General features: G+C 41.9%; 1 protein-coding gene across 1 annotated transcript in view; it reads left to right on the forward strand.

The window, feature by feature from the left end:
- The first annotated feature begins 272 nt into the window (after nucleotides 1–272).
- The window catches only part of LOC106885800 (amine oxidase [flavin-containing] A-like), a 37,258-nt gene continuing 17,524 nt past the window's right edge, over nucleotides 273–20,006 (forward strand). The window contains exons 1-3 of the mRNA XM_014938288.1: nucleotides 273–403; nucleotides 11,000–11,094; nucleotides 12,941–13,078. Of these exons, the coding sequence (XP_014793774.1) occupies nucleotides 325–403; nucleotides 11,000–11,094; nucleotides 12,941–13,078 (312 nt within the window). The 5' untranslated portion in view covers nucleotides 273–324. The remainder of the gene's footprint in view (nucleotides 404–10,999; nucleotides 11,095–12,940; nucleotides 13,079–20,006) is intronic.

The raw sequence follows: 20,006 nt of genomic DNA on the forward strand, positions 1-20,006 counted from the left end.
GGGCCGGTGGGACACCCAGCCGGCGCCGAGCCGGTCTCAGGCAAAACCTTCACCCGGAGGCAGAGTTTGGCGGCGATTTTCTCCGCGCCGCCCTCCCGCTCCGGCGGGACACCGCACCGCCCCGTCGGGCCGGGAGCAGGCAGCGAGTGAGCACGGGGGGAGGAGGGCGTGGTTTCTAGTGGCCACGCCCCCGTGAGCGATGACCATTGGTGGAGACAGCTCCGGGCCCCTCCCAGGGGCGTGCCTGAGGCGGGCGGGACGGCGCGGGGCTGCCCGTCCGCCTCAGCCGGCTCGGAGCCGCCGCGGCCGCCGGGGGAGGAGGGGATGGAGACAGCGGACAAGGCACGGGGCAGCGCCATGGCCGAGAAATGCGATGTGGTGGTGGTCGGGGGCGGCATCTCAGGTGGGTCCGGGGTGGGGGGGTGTGTGTGTGACGCGGCCACCGCGCATCCGCCGGCCTCCCCCGGGGCATCCCCCCACCGGGAGCGGTCCCAGAGCCTGCCCTCTCCCGGGGGGCACCGGTGCTCGGGGGTCGGGGTGCTTCCCGGCTGGGCAGCGTGGGGTCTACCTGTGGCAGGTCCGGGGGTGGCTGGTCCCCACGGCCGGCTTGAAGGCTTGGGGGATGGTTGGAGAGGGCGCCGAGGTCCTCGGGGGCTTCGGGTACATTTCGAGGGAGGGAGGGAAAAAGGAAAATTTATCCAGCTCGCTATTTTAGGAGGTTTTAGGAGGTTTAGGATTCACTTTTTCACTTCTTCTTGCGTTGGTTCATACTTGGTGCTCATCAGAAGAGAGTCTGTAGAAGAACTGACTCTATAACGTCCACAGGTGCTGGGGGATGCAGGGATATGGGCTGGGATTTCTGTATCCCGAGAAAGACAGTATTTTCAAGTTGTGGTTTTTTAGGCAGCTCTTGCAGTGGTGGCAATTGTATTATATTGATAAACGCTCAGACATCTGGGAATATCCTTAAAAACAGGTTGGGTTTTGTTACCCTGAGAAGAGCCGTGCTCTGTAGACAGCCAAGTTCTCCTGATGCAACAGACTTGGACAAGTACTTCCCAAAATGCTATTCAGATCTACTTTAACACTAGCAAGTGCATTGAGACCCCTGATCCTCCTTCTTAAAAAAAAGAAGACATTTTTTGTATGGCACCTGATGGTACCTAAGATGAGAATGCTGCTACATTGGAGAAAATCTGTCTTTGGTTTGTCTGTCAGATAAATAAAGCACTAGCAGCTTTGGCCAGGTTTTAGTTTTCAGGGAATCTTTACTTGAGTAATGGTTCAGAAAAGGTGAATTATTTGAGTGAGTGACTTCAGGGATACTCCAACCCTTTAGAATTATTTTTTGTGGGAATTCAGGAGGAGTCAGAGGCTTTCCTTTCTTTAATCTGCAATGAATTAATGCATGAAACAGCAAATCATTTACTTAGTTACATTGTTTCATTTGCTGAAACAACCGTAATTTGTTTAAATAATTAAATTTGTGACAATGTAACTATGTAATATCGCTAAACAAAAAGAGAGAGTTTGGACCTGGTTTTGCTTGCTTTTCAGTTTTACCAGATACCTGGGTATATTCCTGCTTAGCACAAGTCATTTGGTTGTCATCTTTAAGGTTCCTGTAATGCACAGGGTGCTTTTAGGGAATTAACCACACGGACTGTGTGCAAGTGATGGCAACGTGCTCTTAATATGGTTTTTAGGGCTCTGGGAAGCTCCTCTTCCCTTGAGGGTCCCTTGCTCCTCCGGCTTTCCAACCTGTAGCAGTGTTTGGAAAAGGCAAGGAGTATTTCTAAGTGATATCTTGCCTCACTAGTGCAAGAATCAGTAAGTTACTTCAGAACACTTACGCCTTGGATTAAAGCCTGGTGTGGAGTCTGAAATGGAGCCAAGCAGGAAATTTCAAGGCGTTACAGTCCCTGAAAATTTGTCAGTGGCGTTAGTAAGACAAATAAACATGTCACAGTGCTCTTGGGGTACAGGCACATTTTTTCTCACCAATGGAAACCCTTATGTCATTACCAGTGGCATAGAAATTGGTGTTTGCCTGTTATGAATTAGAACAGGCATCATATTAAGAGAGCAGCCCTAGAGAAATGGACAATAAATGTCTTATTTCATAGTTAATCCATCTTTAATATTCAATACCCTTCATAGCTGGACACTATAATTCCTATCATCTCCTGGGTTTTTTTGCTTTTCACACAGCTTCTCTGTTGCTATGATTCCTGTGCCAATATACCTACACCTCAGTTCTGTAAGAGGTTAGACAGTGCTGCTTTCTTAAAAAAAGTAATCTCTATCTAGAATTCTGGTTCTGGTGAGACTAATAGGAAAACATGTTCCAGTATGGACAGGGTTTCCCCTCAACATCTCTCTGATTCTGCTGCTTATTTCCCTGAAGATATATTTGCAGTTGCCTCAGCTGGTAAGATTACTGTCTTCTCTCCTTCTACTGTATTTTAAATACTCATTACCTGATGCTTGCAAGAAAAGATGAGAAACTTTGGGATACACTCATTCTTTACTAGAAATACATGAAATGTATATCAAGTATAAGCAAGCTGCTTATTATATTAAATGTGAGCTTCCCATCAGTGAGATTGTGGCTTTTAGAAATATTTGTACCATATTTGTAAAATGCTGCTTAAATCCTTACTGGCACCTCTGGAGTTACCTGTTCCTCAAAATGAAGCATGATCTTGACATCCAAACCTAACATACTCTTCTCATCCATGCTTCTGGCCTCTGTGTACACACATGTCTATATGTGGGCATTCACAGGGACACAGAATCGACTCTGCCTGTAGGAAGCTGCACTCTGGGGATGGAGGGAGCTTCTGCAAAGAGTGTTTCACAGTGGGGAAGCTCTTGGAAGATGAACTCAGCTCTGGTGGCCTCCACTGCTGAGATTTTCCTGCTGTACCCTGTGGAATCGTGTTTGAACTGTTCAGATTGCATCAGCAAGTACATATGGACCCCTACAGAGAGGGAGCTGCAGAGCTTAGGCTAGATTCCTCTGTTCACATGGGCATGTACGTTAAAAATGTGGTTAGTAGCCAGGAAAGGCCCCAGGCACATTTTTGTATCATTCTTAATGAATACTGTCCCTTGTAATGCTATTAGTATTAATTATAACATTTTATACTCAAGCATATTAAATAAACTGATGCCTGAAGTTAAAGGCTTTCCCCATACCCACAGGGAGTTCTTATTTATATGCCTGGAATATTGCTCCCACTTCCTATTTGTAGGGTATTTCTTCTGGACTGAAGAGAGCATTCTGGATTGGATTGATTTTTTTTTTTTTTGGTGCATTTTTGTTTAGGCTTTGTAATCTATTAATTTGTTAAACATAGCAAGCTGACAGCATGTGATGTGCTGTGGATGCATGTCTGATTAATTGGCAGGATTGTAACCCTGACATCCCATCAAAGAGTCCTCTGATACTTAAGGGGTTGAGGCTACACTAGTCGAGGACTAGGAGATTGTCATCCTCTGTGTGGACAAACTACTCTGTTGATGGATTCTAGAAGTTGTCCCTGTTACGCACCAAGCCACTGACATACCTCTCCTGACACGTTGTACCTATCTCAGCTCCATTACTTTCTCCGCAACCTAAGGCCACAATTATAGGGAAATTCAAATTTTGGTTCTATGATCCTAAGATACAGCATGCACAGGTGCTCTGAGATATGAGATGGGTTGTAAGGAGGTCTGGGGTGCTCAGTCACTCCTTGGAGACTGCTCTTTAATGACTGGACAGCATCAAGGGCTTGGAGAGTCTTGACAGAAACCTTAGCTATTTCAGCTTCTCAAATCTAGAAAATGGCTGCTGCCTATGTGTGACCTGTAATTCCTCAGAACTTTCTAACTGACCTTATTGGGGCATATTTTTACAGGGATAACAAAATGTGCTATGTTGACTCAAAGGCTACCTCCTTGCCAAATTTTAAGTTGCTGCTAAAATTTCCAAAATAGGAAAGGAAAAAAAGAAAAGCAGCCATCAGTTTTCAAAATCAAAGAAGAATGTTTGTTTCTTGAAGGTTTAGAAACAGACAGCCAATTTTGACCAAGAATTTCCAGCAAAAAATAGTCAGCCTGAAAAGCATACTCTGAAAATTCAAGCTTAAATAGTTCAAAATTTGGTAAAAAAAAAGAGTGTAAGCTAAACTCCACAAGTTTTTCAGTGGAAAGTTTGGGGTACATTGGCACACCAGGCTGACCTTAGACGTGAATTTTGGCCACCAGAAGGCCCAGTTTATCAAAAGAAGGTATGAAGAATTAAGACTGTTTGTCTACCTAACGCAAACCAGGAATCTGTCAGATATGGAGAAGTGTGTCCAGAAGCAGGCAAGTCCAAGACAACTTGTATGCAAATATCTATTGGAAGAAATTTAAGCACATCATGTTACAAGGACAAAGCACAAGGGAAACACAGCCATAATTGAAACTTGCACTGAAGATTATAATTCTTTCACATGGATAGTTCTTATTTCCAAATTAAACCACGTTTGTTCTTAGCTAGAAACAAGGAGATCTCGTGGCTCAGCAGAACAGATGCTTAGGTTTGCCAGCTGCAGGCAGGAAACAGCACTGTTTTCTATTGCACTTATGGAGGAGGCCAAGGGCCACAAATTGTAGGAGAAGCTGGGATGTAAAAGTAGTAGTAATTAGTCTTTATATTGAAATAAAACATACGATACGCTATTAAGGCTTTTTTTTTTTTTTTTTTTTTTTTTTTTTCTTTCCATGGAAGACTGCTATGCGTTGGCATCTCCTGCTCCACAGTGTGTGATCGACAACCTTACCACTTGGGCTACCTACGCATTGGCTGCAGGCTCTGAGTGAAAGACTGAATAACGAGGAAATGCAGATTTTCCTTGCTTGCTATAATGGCAGCACAACTTATGTTGTATACTGCTCTGTTTGTTTTGACAGCATGCCAAGCTGCTGGTGGGTGGTAGTGTCAGATAAACTGTCAAATACACAGTTACTGGTAGAAGATATAATTGGTCCTACCTGTGTAAATCTGGAGTAGTTTTCAGTAGATTTTTCTTCCGAGTATTAGTTCTAAATTTACCCAGAATTTAACCTGTACAAATGCAATAGCTGATTCCTAAAATGTATCCTATGTTTATCTCTTTACATCTGCCCTGCTTCTGGATCCAACAAGAAAGCTGATAAAAGGTGATAATATTACCACTTGGTACCAGAAATTCCTAAATGTCATTCCTTGGTGGGATGGAGAAATAAATAGCAATGTTTCATAGAGCTCTAGGTTCCCAATGTATTTCTGGCAAGCTGACTGTCATTTTGGGAAAAATTTACAGCAGGAACAAACCTATCAGACCCCTGTATAGTGTAATGGATGTTTTATACAATACTTGCAAATAAGCAGAAACACCAGTTTCCATTTGCCTCCTCCTTCATAATGTGTTCTAATGTTTTGCTACTAAAGATGCAAAACCTTATGATGTGGGGCATGGGTTTTGGTTAAGAGACACCATTGTATTATGCTCAGTGCTAGATATTTATTTTTGGCCAAAATATGGTTGTGATGTGATAATTTTGTAACCATATGTAGAAATATTATTATTGTCTTCTTCGTCATTCATCATCTTCTTCATGTGGTTTTCTATGGTAAATGCATCATTTATAAACATTGTCTGACCAAGGGGGTAACCTGAGTAGTCACAGATGGTTCTGCTCTGGAATAAAGAATATGTCAGGCTTGTTTCTGGCAAAAACCAAAACGTACACCAGCGTGATTCATAGGTTAGCAAATTCAGAACTCCTAAGAGAGTGCTGGAAACCTATGGTTTGGCCTTGAGGAGTAGATTTTGCACTATGCCTCAGGCTTAGATTAAAGGTTTGAAAGGTAGGAGAGAGTATTCCTGTTAGCTAGGTAGGTCTGAACTCTTGAGAGTGCTGTTTACTCCAGCAAGCAAAAGAAATAGCTAAGTAGTTAGGACAGATCTCTAAATATCCTAGCATAAAAAAAATGGGTGTGGGAGAGGCATTATATCTTTCCTGGGAATACTAATGCTGATATTCGTGGCAATAACATTGGTCATAGTTTAGCAGCAGCATTTTTTCACATACTTATTTAGTTGAAGCTCACTGTTTAGCTAACACGAATTTATTGTGCATACTGACCAAACCAAGTATCAGTAGTTAGAAAATATGCATAATTACCTTAGGTGTTTCCATTAACTAGATGGTATCAAACCATTGTCATCTTAGCTGGTGCTACTCATTTTAATATGTAAGGGGAAGGAGGATGCTGCATTTCTTATGCTTATGCTACTTAACTTTTTTCTGCCTTTGTTTTGAGGGGTGGGCATTATTCTGGGGAAGAGATGTTTACTGCAATGGGTTTTGGAATTGAAAATCCCAATGGGTATGTACGGAGGGGTGGATTCATCCTCATGATACAATTCCCTCTTCCTGCCCACTGCATTTCTGTTAACACTGTCCATAAGAAACGGTCTTTGTCCCCTTCAGAACAACACTTTTATCTGTTGAAAGTGTTTAGACAGTAGCACCATTGAAACCAGTTAGCGTGGCTTGGTCTCAGCTGGACAATGTACTCTGTAATAGAAAATATTTATTCTCTGATGGTTGAAATCTTTTCTGAATCAACTGGATTATTTTTGCTAGAGGGAAAAAAAAAAATGGATGTAGATGAAAAACATTTACCTAAAAATGACAAAATAAATAAACAGAACCTCATCCCCAGTATCAGGTATTCTACAACAAGCACTGTGAAAGAACATAAGGAAAGATAAAATACAGTTTCTGACAAACAGAAAGTTAGTGATGTTATGGCATTAGGCAACATTGAAAGAAGGAATGAATGTAGACTTGTGATCAGCACTGCGTATTCATGCTGTTTTGTGCGAATTTAAGGGATTGCAATGGAATTAGCAAGTTCTTTTTTCCTTTACAGTGGCAATTTTAAATCTTCAAAACCTTATTCTGTGAAGGAAGACAGTTCTTTCATTCTCAGCCTTCTATATGTTGTTGTTCTTTAATGAATTCTCTGGAGTCAGTCTAATGTAACAGAGTACATTTTAATTCTATTTTAAAACTTCTTTAAATACCATGCAAAAAATGCACAAAAATTCCAATGAAAAGAAAATCCTGGGGGAGTAGAAGGAGAAGGAAGAGGTGAGTTAGGGAGATTTTGCCCTACAGTCATGGTGGAAATATTTTGTCTTTCAATGACAGATTCATGTTTAGTTGGCAAAGAGACTTCTAGCTGAATAATGAGACCTGATTCTAAGGTGCCATTGCAAATCTAATTACTCAGTTGTGTTTGAAAAAAGTTAAGTTTTCCATCAGTGAAGCAGTAAAAAAATAAACACAGCATTAGCATGCTGTTACAGTGGAACTTTAATGAGGATATATTGATAATTGTCTTCCTTTACTGATGTATATTAGAATAACGAGCAAAAAAGTTTTAAAACTATTCCCTTTCTTAAGATCAGATAAATGTAGAGATTTTCCAGAAATATTTTTTCTGTATGTTACTCCATTAAAGCCTTTCACACAATGTGTTTATCCCACTCCGTGTACAGAAGAGTCAATTAACAAGGGTTTTAGGAAGGAATGTTGTATGAGGTTGATTTCGGTAAACTTTCAGGCTGATGGTGGATGCATAAAAGGCAAATGCACTTTGTCAAAGAAGCTAGCAAGTAGGCAAACAGCACATCTAGGAAACCAGAATCAGTCATCTTTTCAATAGTAACAGATAACTTTCTCTGCTATTGTTTTGGTGTGCTCAATACGGCATATACATAGTGACCTCAGTTTGAAGGGTTAAAAAGTTAATGCTATCAGACTGTCATCACTCCACGGCCCTTCGTTACCCTGTATGGGCACTGCCCTTACGTATTTTGGAGATGTTCAGCATACATCAAGTAAGAAGTGCTGTCTCTAGGAAAGATGCTGGTGATTTTTGCTTCCAATCATGGTGTATCAGTGAATCTGGATTTTGAAAAGTAGAATTACTGCCACATTTCCGATAAAGTGTTACAATCTCCCACCATCTGTGCTACAGAACTTGTGTCCGCTCATACACCCTGTATCAACCCCAGTATTGAGGCAACTTGGAATTATTCTCATGAACACTACCCTTGTAAGTGTTTCCCTGTGAAATAGGGAAACATTTCTCACATGACGGGGCTCAGCTGGGAATCAGGGTCAGGTCTCTTAAATCCCAGTCTTGTGCACTACCTGTAGAATTGAACCTTCCTCTCCCATCAGGTAGAGACATGCTTTCTTGTATTTTCCACCAGGCTACATACAAAATTCAGTATTGTTCAACATCTCTGTGCTTCAGCCATGGTGTAAGTCTGGTAGGTAGTCTGCAGATTGGCATAAATTCATCTTAGTTTCTTTTTTTTTTTCAAAACAGTATATCCAGTGTTTTGATGCACTTGAAACTGCTTTGCTTGATAGGATTATAACAATTTTCTGAAATGAAAGCAGAGGCAGTATGATCTGTAACAGCAGCAATTCTGAGTCCTTAATAGCACTGCAGAATCGATAGGAACGGAGCTTTCCTGCGTGGTGTCTTCAGACGGGGGGAGCTTGGTGTGAGATTACCATAGAAACCCTTGTGGAGGATGTATAAGTCATCTTGCCTGGTTTATTCTCATCTAATAACAAGTGAATTTCTACAGCCAGATACTTCAAATGGGGCATGGTTTTGGGAGGCTCCTTTCATCTTCCTGAGGCAAGTGGTGTATTTCTAATTCATGGAATTAGAGTGATGTCTGGAAGGAGTGCAGCCGGTGATGTGGGGTGGTTTGCAGCTTTATCTCTAGGCTATGTTTAGAGGAGGTGGAGGCAGCAATGGGGCACAGCAGCGGCCTCAGCTGTGACAGACACATCTGTGTCACAGCCACGCCAGCATACGCAGGTGTCTTTTAAAATACCTCTCCTGAGTCTTGGCTGCAGCCTGGGACGTCACAGCCCAGTGCCAGGTTTGGCCTGATGTGGTGTGCTCGTAGGACACTGTGGATATCCACAATATCCCAGGATGTTGTGGCTGATGTCAGAGCCCAGGCTCTGACTCTAGAGCAGGGCTTGCATTGCAGGAGGCCCTTGTGATATCAAAGTCCTGCCTTCCCCTATGGCATCTGTCATAGAATCATAGAATGGTTTGGGTTGGAAGGGGCCTTCAAGGCCATCTAGTTCCACCCCCGCTGCCATGGGCAGGGACACCTCCCACTAGACCAGGTTGCCCAAAGCCCCATCCAGCCTGGCCTTGAATGTGTCCAGGGATGGGGAGTCCTCTGGGGAGGGGGTGGAGATGTTGGAGAGGAGGTGGGAGGCCAGCTCCATGCTGCCTGTGGGGAGCTGAGCAGGCAGAGACAGGGCCAGGAATTGGAAAGGAGAAGGTCCGATTGCCTGTGTCCAGTGGTATTTAAGCACAATAGAGAAATTCAACATTTTATTTTTAGATATGTAGGAAATCCACTTTTTTTTGTGACAAAAACTGTATATTTTGAAAAAACATTTTGCCTCATATATATATATATATATAAACGGATTTATAAGAAAATGCTGCAGCTTGTGTTTCCAAAATTATAGACTTGTGTCTTCTATGTTTGTGTTGAGGAAGAAAACATCATCACCAAAAGGATTAAAGAATTAACTATTAAAAAAAAAGTAAAATGTTCCTTGTAGTCTTTAACACAGGAAAAAATAACCAAAAACTATTGAAAGAAATCAGATCCATTTATAAGATGTTTACTGTCAAATAGTTATATTTTTTTTAAAATGAGAAGTATTTCTATTGGAAGGATTAAGTATACTTGTGCTCCAGCAGCAGTCGAAAGAATATGGTGTTGCACAAGGCTGTAAAGTTATTTTTAGATGAGTGTGGAAATCTTATATAGAATTTTTGTAAGACATTTGAACTTCCTCAGTTCTGGTTTCCAGTGAATGGTGTTCCACTTCCCCATTAAAAGATTATGTTCACAGAAGTTTATGGGCTATTCTGTATTGTCCTCAGAATAAATGAGTACACTTAACGCTGCCCAGAATGATTCCTCTCCTCTGGTCTTTTCAAATGTACATTCTTTGTGGGCTCACGAACAGTTGCTTTTAATCACATTTCAAGGTAGTGTAATAAACACGAATATAATATTATTACTCCTTACTGCAGGGTATCTTGGAAATTCTGATCAATAAGGCTGGCTTTCTTATACTTAAGGAGGGGAAACAACTCCAAAGAAGCAATGCTTCAGTGCCAAATTGGCCTGCAGGGCAATAGGATAATCTGATTTCACAAACTCATAATTGCTTTTTACAATTTCAGTTTGCATTTGTCAAAAGCAAAGAGGACTCCTGTCCTATCGAATTTTCAGTTGTCTCTAGTGCCTCCATCACAAAGTCCCATAATTAGATAATTTTTGCTGAGACCATAATTTCTTTTATAAAGTAGCTACATACAGCCTGTTTGATTGCCACGGTCAAACTCCATTGCTTAAAATGAATCTTGACAGTGAAGTAGACTTTCTGCATGTGAATAAGGGCAACAGATAGCAATAGATTGGAGAGGTGATGAGTGAGAGAAGTTGGAAGCCTACCTCACTGGAGCATGCCTACTTAGTATATTATTATTTCTATCACTTTAGCTCTGCAAGACCCAAAAGCTGGGTTCTGCCTTTTTTATGGAGTGCACAAATGAAGAGTAAGATGCATGTCCCTTAATATTGAGATTTTTATTGTTTTTAAAATGCCAGCCTGAAGGAGGAAACTCCAGTCTATGAATGCTACTTATGGAGATGGTTATAACATACAACTAAGCAGCAGCCACGTGATTTCTGCAGTAAGACACCATGAAAAGTTTCTGACTTCTCTCAGGAATTTTTGACAACAGTGTTGAAATCTCTGACCTTGAAGCTTTGGTTCAGTTTTTTACTGCTAATATGGCTGATTGCTGCCCCTTGCTTTAAAACACTTTCTCTTATTCTGATAGGTTTGTCGGCTGCCAAATTGCTGTCTGAGTCTGGGGTCAGTGTGGTGGTTCTTGAGGCCCGGAACAGAGTTGGAGGAAGGACATTCACTATCAGGGTAAGTGCTTCATGAGATGCTGGACTCTCACTTGTGCTGGTCTACAACATGGCAAATGTGACTGCTATCTTCAAGAAGAGCGAGAAGAAGGACCCAGGGAATTAAAGGCAGGTCAACTTCTACTCAGTCCCTGGGAAGGTGGTAGAGCAACTAATCCTGAACGCCATTTCCAGGCATGTGAAGGACAACAAAGTCATCAGTCAGCATGAATTCACCAAGAGGAAGTCATGCTTGACGAACCCGATAACCTTCTATGATGAAATGACTTGGTAGATAACAGGAGGTGCTTTAAAACTGGTCTGGAAGCAACTCTGAGAGCTGTCAAATGGGATTTGCCTAACCAAAAGTGTGCCATTTTAGCTGCCCTAGGATACCTTGCCTGGCCTCCAACTGCAGGTCTTCCACGAGTCACGAGTCAAATCTGTCAGCCTTGCACAGAAGTCTTGAATACCCTGGGCTGTCTAAATTGGTGTTAAACATCTGTATTACAGTAATCAAATTCCACCCACATAGTCCGATTCCACCCTTTGTCTGCAGCAGGATATGCTGTGTCTTTACCATTACAGAGGGTAACTACCATCTGAGACTGTGCGTGTCAAAGCATTTCTCCTCTCGTTCCTATCTCACTTTGCATACTGTAACAGCTGTGATAACTAAGAGCCCTATAAGAAGGAGCTTGAGCAGGGCCAGACTTCATTAGAGCTCAGATGTACAGTTTAACATCACTTAAAACATCTGAAATAACACTCCTCCTTCTAAAAGTGAACTGTGTCTTGATTGCCACTAAAAAGAAAATTAAAGAAATGATGAGTCCCCTGTGTCACAGGGTAATGGAGTACAGACATTCCCTCTGCTTCCCACTCTGCAAGTAAAGGAGGTTTAAATTATGTCAGATGCCATTGCTGGGGAACCCGAAATAAACAGTGTTGTTTCAGCAAAAATCATTTTATGTGAAACGTGAAGCATAAACACCATCCTTCTGTGACACTAAGAATGCCTACCTTAAAATGCTCACTATAAACAGTGTTAAAAATAGTTACTATTTGGGGAAATGAGCCCGCTTGTAATAGTATACATCCGTAAAACATTTTGCTTTTTTCCATCCTCCTGAGTGCTTGTGTTGCTGGTCTGGGAGGTGTGTGGAGCACCTTCATAGCCTCATAGAGTCATAGAAAGGTTTGGGTCGGAAGGGACCTTCAAGATCATCTAGTTCCACCCCCCTACCATGGGCAGGGACACCTTCCACTAAACCAGATTGCTCAAAGTGCCATCCAGCTGGCCTTCAGTGGTGGGCATGGCTGGGGGCTGCTAGCCAGAGCACACTGGGTTAGAGCCAAGGATTGCTGTGCTGAAAAGGAGATTACTCTCTGAATACTGCGGTGCCGTGCTCAGCATCTACAGCATTAAGTCTAAGCAGATATCTACAGAGAGAAAACAAGTCTTTGGTGCTGGAGATGGTTTCAGCTTGAGAAATGTTTCCAATGACAAAAAAAGTTACCTGAATTCTGAAAAAGTGGGGTTAGATTTCACCAAAGCATTGATTAGGCTGGATGTTTCTTCATATCTTTTGTGAGACTAAAACAACGATACTGAAAACTATAGTGAAATTTAACCAAGAGTTAAACCCAATGGCACACATGGGCATGACACAGTGAAGGCCCTGTGATCTCTGTGTGTCTGTCATTAGACCTCAATACCACCTACTTCTAAGTCAGTCAGTACACATTTTCTCCTGTGCATATAGTTGCAGTGCTAGTCAGCGTGGAATAATTCTTTCAACTTCTAAATGTTTGTGTTTAGGAGCTTCCTGCTCAGCTTCTGATTCCTGTATTCTCTCTCTTGACAGAATGATAAAGTTAATTACGTGGATGTTGGTGGATCATATGTGGGACCTACTCAAAACCGGATTCTCCGACTGGCAAAAGAGCTGGGTGTTGAGACCTATAAAGTGAATGTCGAGGGCCACATGATCCATTATAAGGGGGTAAGTATCACATCTTTCATGTTGAGATGCCTAGAGGTATCATTGAGCTTTGAAAGTTACTGACAGTCATTAAGGAGGTTTCCTTTAAAGCTCACTTCCAGTAACCCAGTAATCATCTGTTTGAAGTGTTGTTTTTCTATTTTAACTTATTGGAAATGGGATCAATGGTTCTTGTTTTCTTTTGAAAAGTATTCAGAAAATGGGGCTGACAGCAATTAAAAAATTTGGGATACATTTGCCGCCTGATTATTTTTGAACATATCCTCTAAAGAGTTTTTGCCTGAAATTCAGAAAATACTTGTTGAGGAATAAAAGCCAAATTTAAATAAGAAAAAAATAATGTTGAATACTACTGAATGATGATACGAGACAACAGTACTAAGGAACTAGTACTGTTAGCATAACGTATTTGCCCCACTTATGTAAGTAGATTCACATGATGTCCCTCCCAGTCCGGCAGTGTGGGATTCATCTTACTTACAAATAGGTGTCGGAAGTTGGACATCTAATCTGAGACTCATGGAGATTCCCTCTCTAGCTAACAGTGAGAAACAGGCACCTCCCAAAGCTTACTGTAAGCTTGATGACTGAGACGTGGGGCAGCGGGGGTTCAGATGACCGCTCTTGAGTAGGTGCTGGTATGGCTAAAGTGATCTGAAATGAAACCTGTCTTCAAAGGAGCCCTGGTCTTAGTTCTTTAGCTCACTGAATTTTTGCTCAGGTCCTGGTCAGGACATACTGCCCAAAACAGCGCAGAGGGAGAGCTGTAGGGAGAGGGATGAAGAGAGGCCTAAGATCTATAGGTATGAGGTACAAGCATCTATCTTCATAACTCACAAACTACTTTACTTTCCAAGGACCATCACTTTTTAATTTTTTTAATATCCTTTAGTTTTGATACTTTCCAGACTCTGGAGAACAAGGCTTGAAGCCTATATGCATCAGAGTTGACATATTTGATAAGGTCAACACTATCTTATGGATCCCTAACTGGTTTCATTTTTATTATCTTCTCATTTTTTCTTCCTAACATTAGAGCAATGCATTCACACTGTAAAGTTTTCTCATCTGGTTCTGTAACCTCTCCTTATTGGGCAGACTTGAGCCATGCTCATAAAAAAGTCATATCTTAAATAACTGCATAGCCACTTCATAATACTCAAAAAATTATTTTACACCACCTGGTGTAAAATTGGTGCAATTTTACATCAGGTGGGCTGGGCTGATTCGTACCAGCTGAATGTTTGGCCCACTCTATTTAATTTAAGCTCAGACATGTATCTCTTAGCATCCTAAAAGACACTTATCTTCTGTATGTTAAATAAAAGTCTCCAACAGGTTACATGAATTTGAACCCTTAATCCATTTTGACACTGAAGCTGCGGCTTTTTTTTGTCCCACATTAGATTATGCATGTCCTTGCTAATGACCATGTAATTTTGTAAGTTTTCTTTGAAGTGGAAGCATGCTCCTAAGCAGAAGGCAGCATTACCAGCTATTCAGATGGATATAGTTCAATTCTAGATTTGACATCATGGTCCTGCCAAGCTAATCAGGGTCCCCAGGAAGGTGTAGTTGTTGGAACAGGGTGACAACAAAGGGGCTTTAAGGCCTCCCAGTGCGGACAGACTTAGGCACTGAGTAAATAATAGTGATGCTTTTCCTCCAGTAGGTCCCATTCCTAGATGATAGAAAATGTGTTAGCAGAGGGATGATTTGATATTAAAGGATCATTGCCCCAGAAATTAAATATTAATCTGAAAGATGGATGTGTTCAGCTTCTTGGGTTAATACGCTGTCAGCCTTGGGCCAGCTGCTGCCTGCCAGGTTTGAAAAGTGAGACTAAAACTTTTCTCCTTGCATCTCATCTGCTATTTCTATCAGCTGATGGCTATTTGGGAATGTGTAGCTGGGGCCAGACAGGAATGTCTATTCCCAAGGGAATTTCTCCAAAGCCTGCAGTGCTGTGTGGTTTTGTCAGAGGCGAGAGGGGAGAGTGTTTGGAGGAATGACTAAATGTGGTTTTAGATTTTCTTGTGACAGTCATTCAACCATATATAATCCCCAGCATCTTCAGATTAAGAGATTTTTTTGACTTTCGTTTGCTATACTAACCAGTTACGTTTGGCTCGTTCTGAAGGTTTCCAAGATACTGCTTGGATTGATTTTGGGGAAAGCGGAAGCAGCTAAGGGAAAGTGGAAAACCCTGGAGGGATTTTATGAGCTTCTTTGCTCTGAAAGGAATTTTTCCCATATGTGTGTGGAAAAATTCCACGTATTGCAAGTTTTAAAAACCAAGTTGATTCTTGTGGGCAAGTTTCCTTTGTAGTTACAGTTTATTTGAAAAATCCAAATATGTAACTATTGTTTATCTTTTTATTTGTTCTTTCTTTCCCATCAGTTAGCATGGTAACATGGACTGCTTGGATATCAGCCAGGAATTTGTATCCTGTCATCATAAATCTGTAACTTCAAGCTGTAGATTTTGTTACAAGCCCCAGACTTTCTTTACAGCCAAACTTGTTCTGTGGCTACTGTCCCGTAATTAATCAAGAATGCTTTCGGACTGAGAGAAGGCAGATGTGCTGGAGTTCTCCCTTCCCGGAAGGGGCAGATAGCTTTTTATTCTTACAGAGGTCCTTTAAGGTCACGCTGTGCTCTGTTTTCACCTTCTCTTTAGGGGAAGACCCTAGAACCTAAAGGTGTTAGGGCCTTGGTGTGGTATTAACTGTCTCATATAACTCCAATCTCTGGCTGCAGCACCCAGTTCTGGTATACATAACATTAGTAAATAGTGACTGGTTTTGCTTATTTGTCTGATTATGATTTTCAGAGCAAGGTAACACTTGACAGAAGATGAGCGTTTGTATGCAATGCTTCACTTTGGCTGTCGAGTCCTTCCTTTCCTTCACCTAGCTCTAAGATCAAGCGATGAGGGTGCGGCAGGTCAGCCTGTGCCTCAGTCTGTGCAGATCCCTGCCAACCTGCAGTTTGGATGTGGGAATGGCGGGCAATCCAAGGCACTGCAAAGCTTGCAAGGCTAGACCTGCTGCAGGGACTGAGCAGGGAAGGATGCTCACATTGTAGGGATGCTCACATGCCTGAGGGCTCAAACTGTAGGGAGCTGCTCCTCTCAAAGTGTGTGCTGTGCATGGTCTGGGGGTAATAGCAAGACCTGCCCTGGGGCACAGGAGATGCTCCTCCTGTGAGTCCTGGGGTGCAGCTCATCCTCAGCGCAGCAGGCAGGAGCCAGACCTGCCTTTCTCAAGATTGGAAAAATCGCCTGCTCCTTTTGCACAAATTGAAGCTTGGAGTGGTGTCACAGCTAGGGCAGTTTGGGCTTAATTCCCGTGGTTACGGCCTCAAGTCACAGCGTAGCCCTGGGCAGGTTAAAGACAGACCTTGGAGAACACATGTCTCTGCCTTCTTTCTAACCACAGAACTACGATGCTTGGGGATGTTGTTTCCTTTGGATTGGTGGCGGGTAACTAGTCCAGGCAGGCAGCAGGACTTAAATCTGAAGTCTGCGGGAAAGCATTCGACACGTCAGGAAATAAAAAATAATAAAAAAAAAAAAGTTAGATAAACACTGTGGGTCAGTCAAGCAGCCTTGTCTTAGCATGGGAACAAAGCCAGTAGATTATTTTTCTTTCGGTTAAGAAAACAGTAGTTCTCAAAATAATACACCCAGAACACTATAACTTGTTTAAAAATGGAATATTTCAAGACCTTGGCTGCTTGCAGTGACCTCCTCTGTGAAACATGCCACCAGAGCTTCTCTGACCAGCAGGGAGGCAATATTAAAAACAAATGAATAACTTACTGGCCCCAGGTCATTTGGGCTAGATTTATTCCCCGCTGTGGAGATACTTGTGCAGGAGATGGAGTTGAAAAACTGATGTGGCTGAGGCTGCTTGGGTCAAGCTCTCTGATAGGCAATGGGAATTTCTTGCCTGGCATTTGTTAGTGTTGGGCTTTCCTCTGATCAGCTCCTATCTCTTATAGGTCCAGCCCCCACGCACAAGGAGTTAGTGTGTCTGTGAACTATTTTGGGCTCTCTGAATTCAGGCTCAGCCTCTTTCAGGTCTGTTTGCACTGTTGGATTTTTCCAGTTTTTCCTGCCCTTGGTCTCCAATCTCACTGAAATTATGGGATTTTGCACGTAGAAGAGAGCAACAAGTAATGAACTTTAGACTGTTAATTAGCAGTTGGCTTTTCTTAGTTCTTGGAGGATCAAATATATTTTCTCATTGATCTTCCTGGGCTATGCCATTGACCAAAGATGTGGGGATAATATTTTCAGATCAGTAATGAAAGGATAGTTCTTTTTTTTCAAATAGAAGATAAATCAATACTAGTGTGATACGTCTCATACCAGTATGACACCAACCTGAGGTTGTAAGATTTCTTGGTCAGTCCTCAGCAGATTATGATTATGGTAGTTTAAAGCTAGTAGGGAGGTGGAAAATTTGGAGGAAAATATTAGGTAGGTAGGCAGGTAGTGAGCAAGTTGTTTCATAAATTGCCCCACCTGCAGCAAACAGGATAGTTTGGGAGCTCCTGAGCCTGTAGCTGTTGAACACGTTGGAGTTAATACTGGGAGTTGGAAAAGCTGTTTTGGTGCAAATCTCAGGACAGAGTTACTGAGGGGGACTTTTCTTGGGCTGTTGTTTCCAGCAATATAAGGATTAGGTTCGGCTGAAAACAAGAGGAAGAGAGGAGCCTTAGAAGAAGTTACTTTTTGACTTTCTTTTTAAACAAGTGCTTCTTTTTTGAGTTAAGTAAGCCAAGGATAAGTATTTCCAAGTTGCACCACTCAGTACAAGCACCATCACTTATGGAAAAGTTGTGTGAAGGAGATTTTATTGAACAGGGGAAAATCTTTGGGAAGTTTTCCCTGCTACTCCTGAACAGTGGGTTTATGTTTTCCCTTTTTCCTCTTGGAATATTGACATGACAGAACTTCAGTAATAACTTATCTTCACCTGTTACTGCGTGGCCTGACAATATTGCACCTCATCCCTGCTTAAGGGCAGGATTATTGGTGTTAAAGCATGTCAAACAAGATACTTTGATGGCACCTGCATTCCTGACCAGAATAAAAAGTCTAGCAATAAATGAACTGTGAAGGAGCAGAATTTTATGATCTTTTAGAAAAACAAAATGTTGTGTAATAAGAAGAAAATTATTAGCAATTTATTGCTGCTTTGTATCAGGATTTTCTTGTTAGATACAGCATCAGTTTATGGCAGTGAAAGCTCTAGCATGCAGTGTATCACTTTGCATGTGGGTTTTGGCCTCTTTTCACACAGTGCTTCAAACTGGCCATGAGAAATCGTGCTTGAGAAAAAGGAAGAGGCAGTATCATGCAGAAGATTCCCTTGCTGGTAGTTGCTAGGAGTGTTTTCTCTGCTCTTGCCATGGCAGAAGTGTGTTTTGCACACACACGTGCAGCAGGAGAAGGCTGGAGCAACATCCCCACCCTACCTCCCTGCAATGTAACTCTCTAAAGCCGAATGAAATAGAGAAAAAAGAGAGAGGAAAAGAAATAGTGTGGTACACAAGATTAAAATTAAATACCCAGAAGTCCAGAGGTGACCAACCACCTCCAGAGTTATCCTGGTGACTTTAGAACTCAACATTTGTTGGAAATTTTTAAAAACCCCCAACATTTAAGCAGTCAGAATTCAATCTGAAGTAAATGCTCCATCTTGTGCTTTGCTTGACCCAGAGCAGAGATTACTCTGTCTAGACTAAACAGGGGAGCATTTTTGCTGCTGCCCTCACTGATGATGGGAAGGAAGTAAAACACAGTGGGCTGTGGGCTCAGAAGGCTGCTGGAGCTGGGGCACCACTGCAGTCATCCTCTGGGGAGAGAGGGACCAAGCAGTCTTGGTCACAGCAAAACTTCTGTCCCCTACCCGTGTACTCACCTCCTCTATTGTACCTGCCCTGGGGATGACAAAAGTTGACCAAAATGTGGGAGTTTGGGTTTTTTATCCTTTTTTCCAAGTCTGAAAGCTCACTATGATCTCTGAAGTTTCATCTTGCACTTTTCATTTTTGCTTTGGTCTTTGAAGAAAAATGTTCTGAAGAATGTCAGAAATCTCTATGTATTTCCACACACACACACAATTACATGGGAAAGACCAACAAATTCTGAAAAGTGCATTGCACACAGCTGGGCATTACAGCTCAAACCTGTTGTGTTACAGCATGTTCGTTGCCTCCTGCCACGTGACCTCAAGCAAACTTTTAACACACCTGGAAGAGCAAACATTTAAGAAGTCTGATGAGAACTTTGCTGTTGACTTACATGGGGGAAGGTTCAAAGCAATTTAATAAGGGAAAATGTTGCCTGCTTATCCAGTCCTCTTTGAGATTAGAGTTATCACAACAAACCAGCTGTGTTAGATCGTTTCGCTTATCATTATATCACAGGATTATCCGAAACAGTCTGTATTCCTGTTGCAGCTATGTGTCATACACATTGTATGTACTGATACCATTTTTGCAAGTGTACAATTTTCTTATTCCTGCAGCCAGAAACTTTCTTTTTGGCAACTTTTTTTCAGGCTAGGTTTCTCCCAAGGTTCTTGGCATAATAAAGTGGTACATTTGCTATTTGTAAGTGAGGTGTACCGTACAGGTGCTTAGATAGTTTAAAAGATTAAAATGCCTTCAATTTTAGACCTATGCAACTTCTAGGATGCACATTTCAGCAGGCAGGCAAATATTAGATCCATTCATATGTAATAGCAAAGAATGCTTAGGAACAAGGAATCCTTGTTCATCCAAGGCCAACATCCTTGGCCATTGCTTCCTTCTCCTTACCCTAGAATCTTAGAACCTGCTCAGAATATATGTACTCTTCCCTATGTCCTCCGAATTAAAAAAAAAAAAAAAAAAAATATTGTCCATTTTAATG

Source organism: Calidris pugnax, unplaced genomic scaffold (assembly GCF_001431845.1).
Source record: "Calidris pugnax isolate Ruff unplaced genomic scaffold, ASM143184v1 scaffold25, whole genome shotgun sequence".
NCBI lineage: Eukaryota > Metazoa > Chordata > Aves > Charadriiformes > Scolopacidae > Calidris > Calidris pugnax.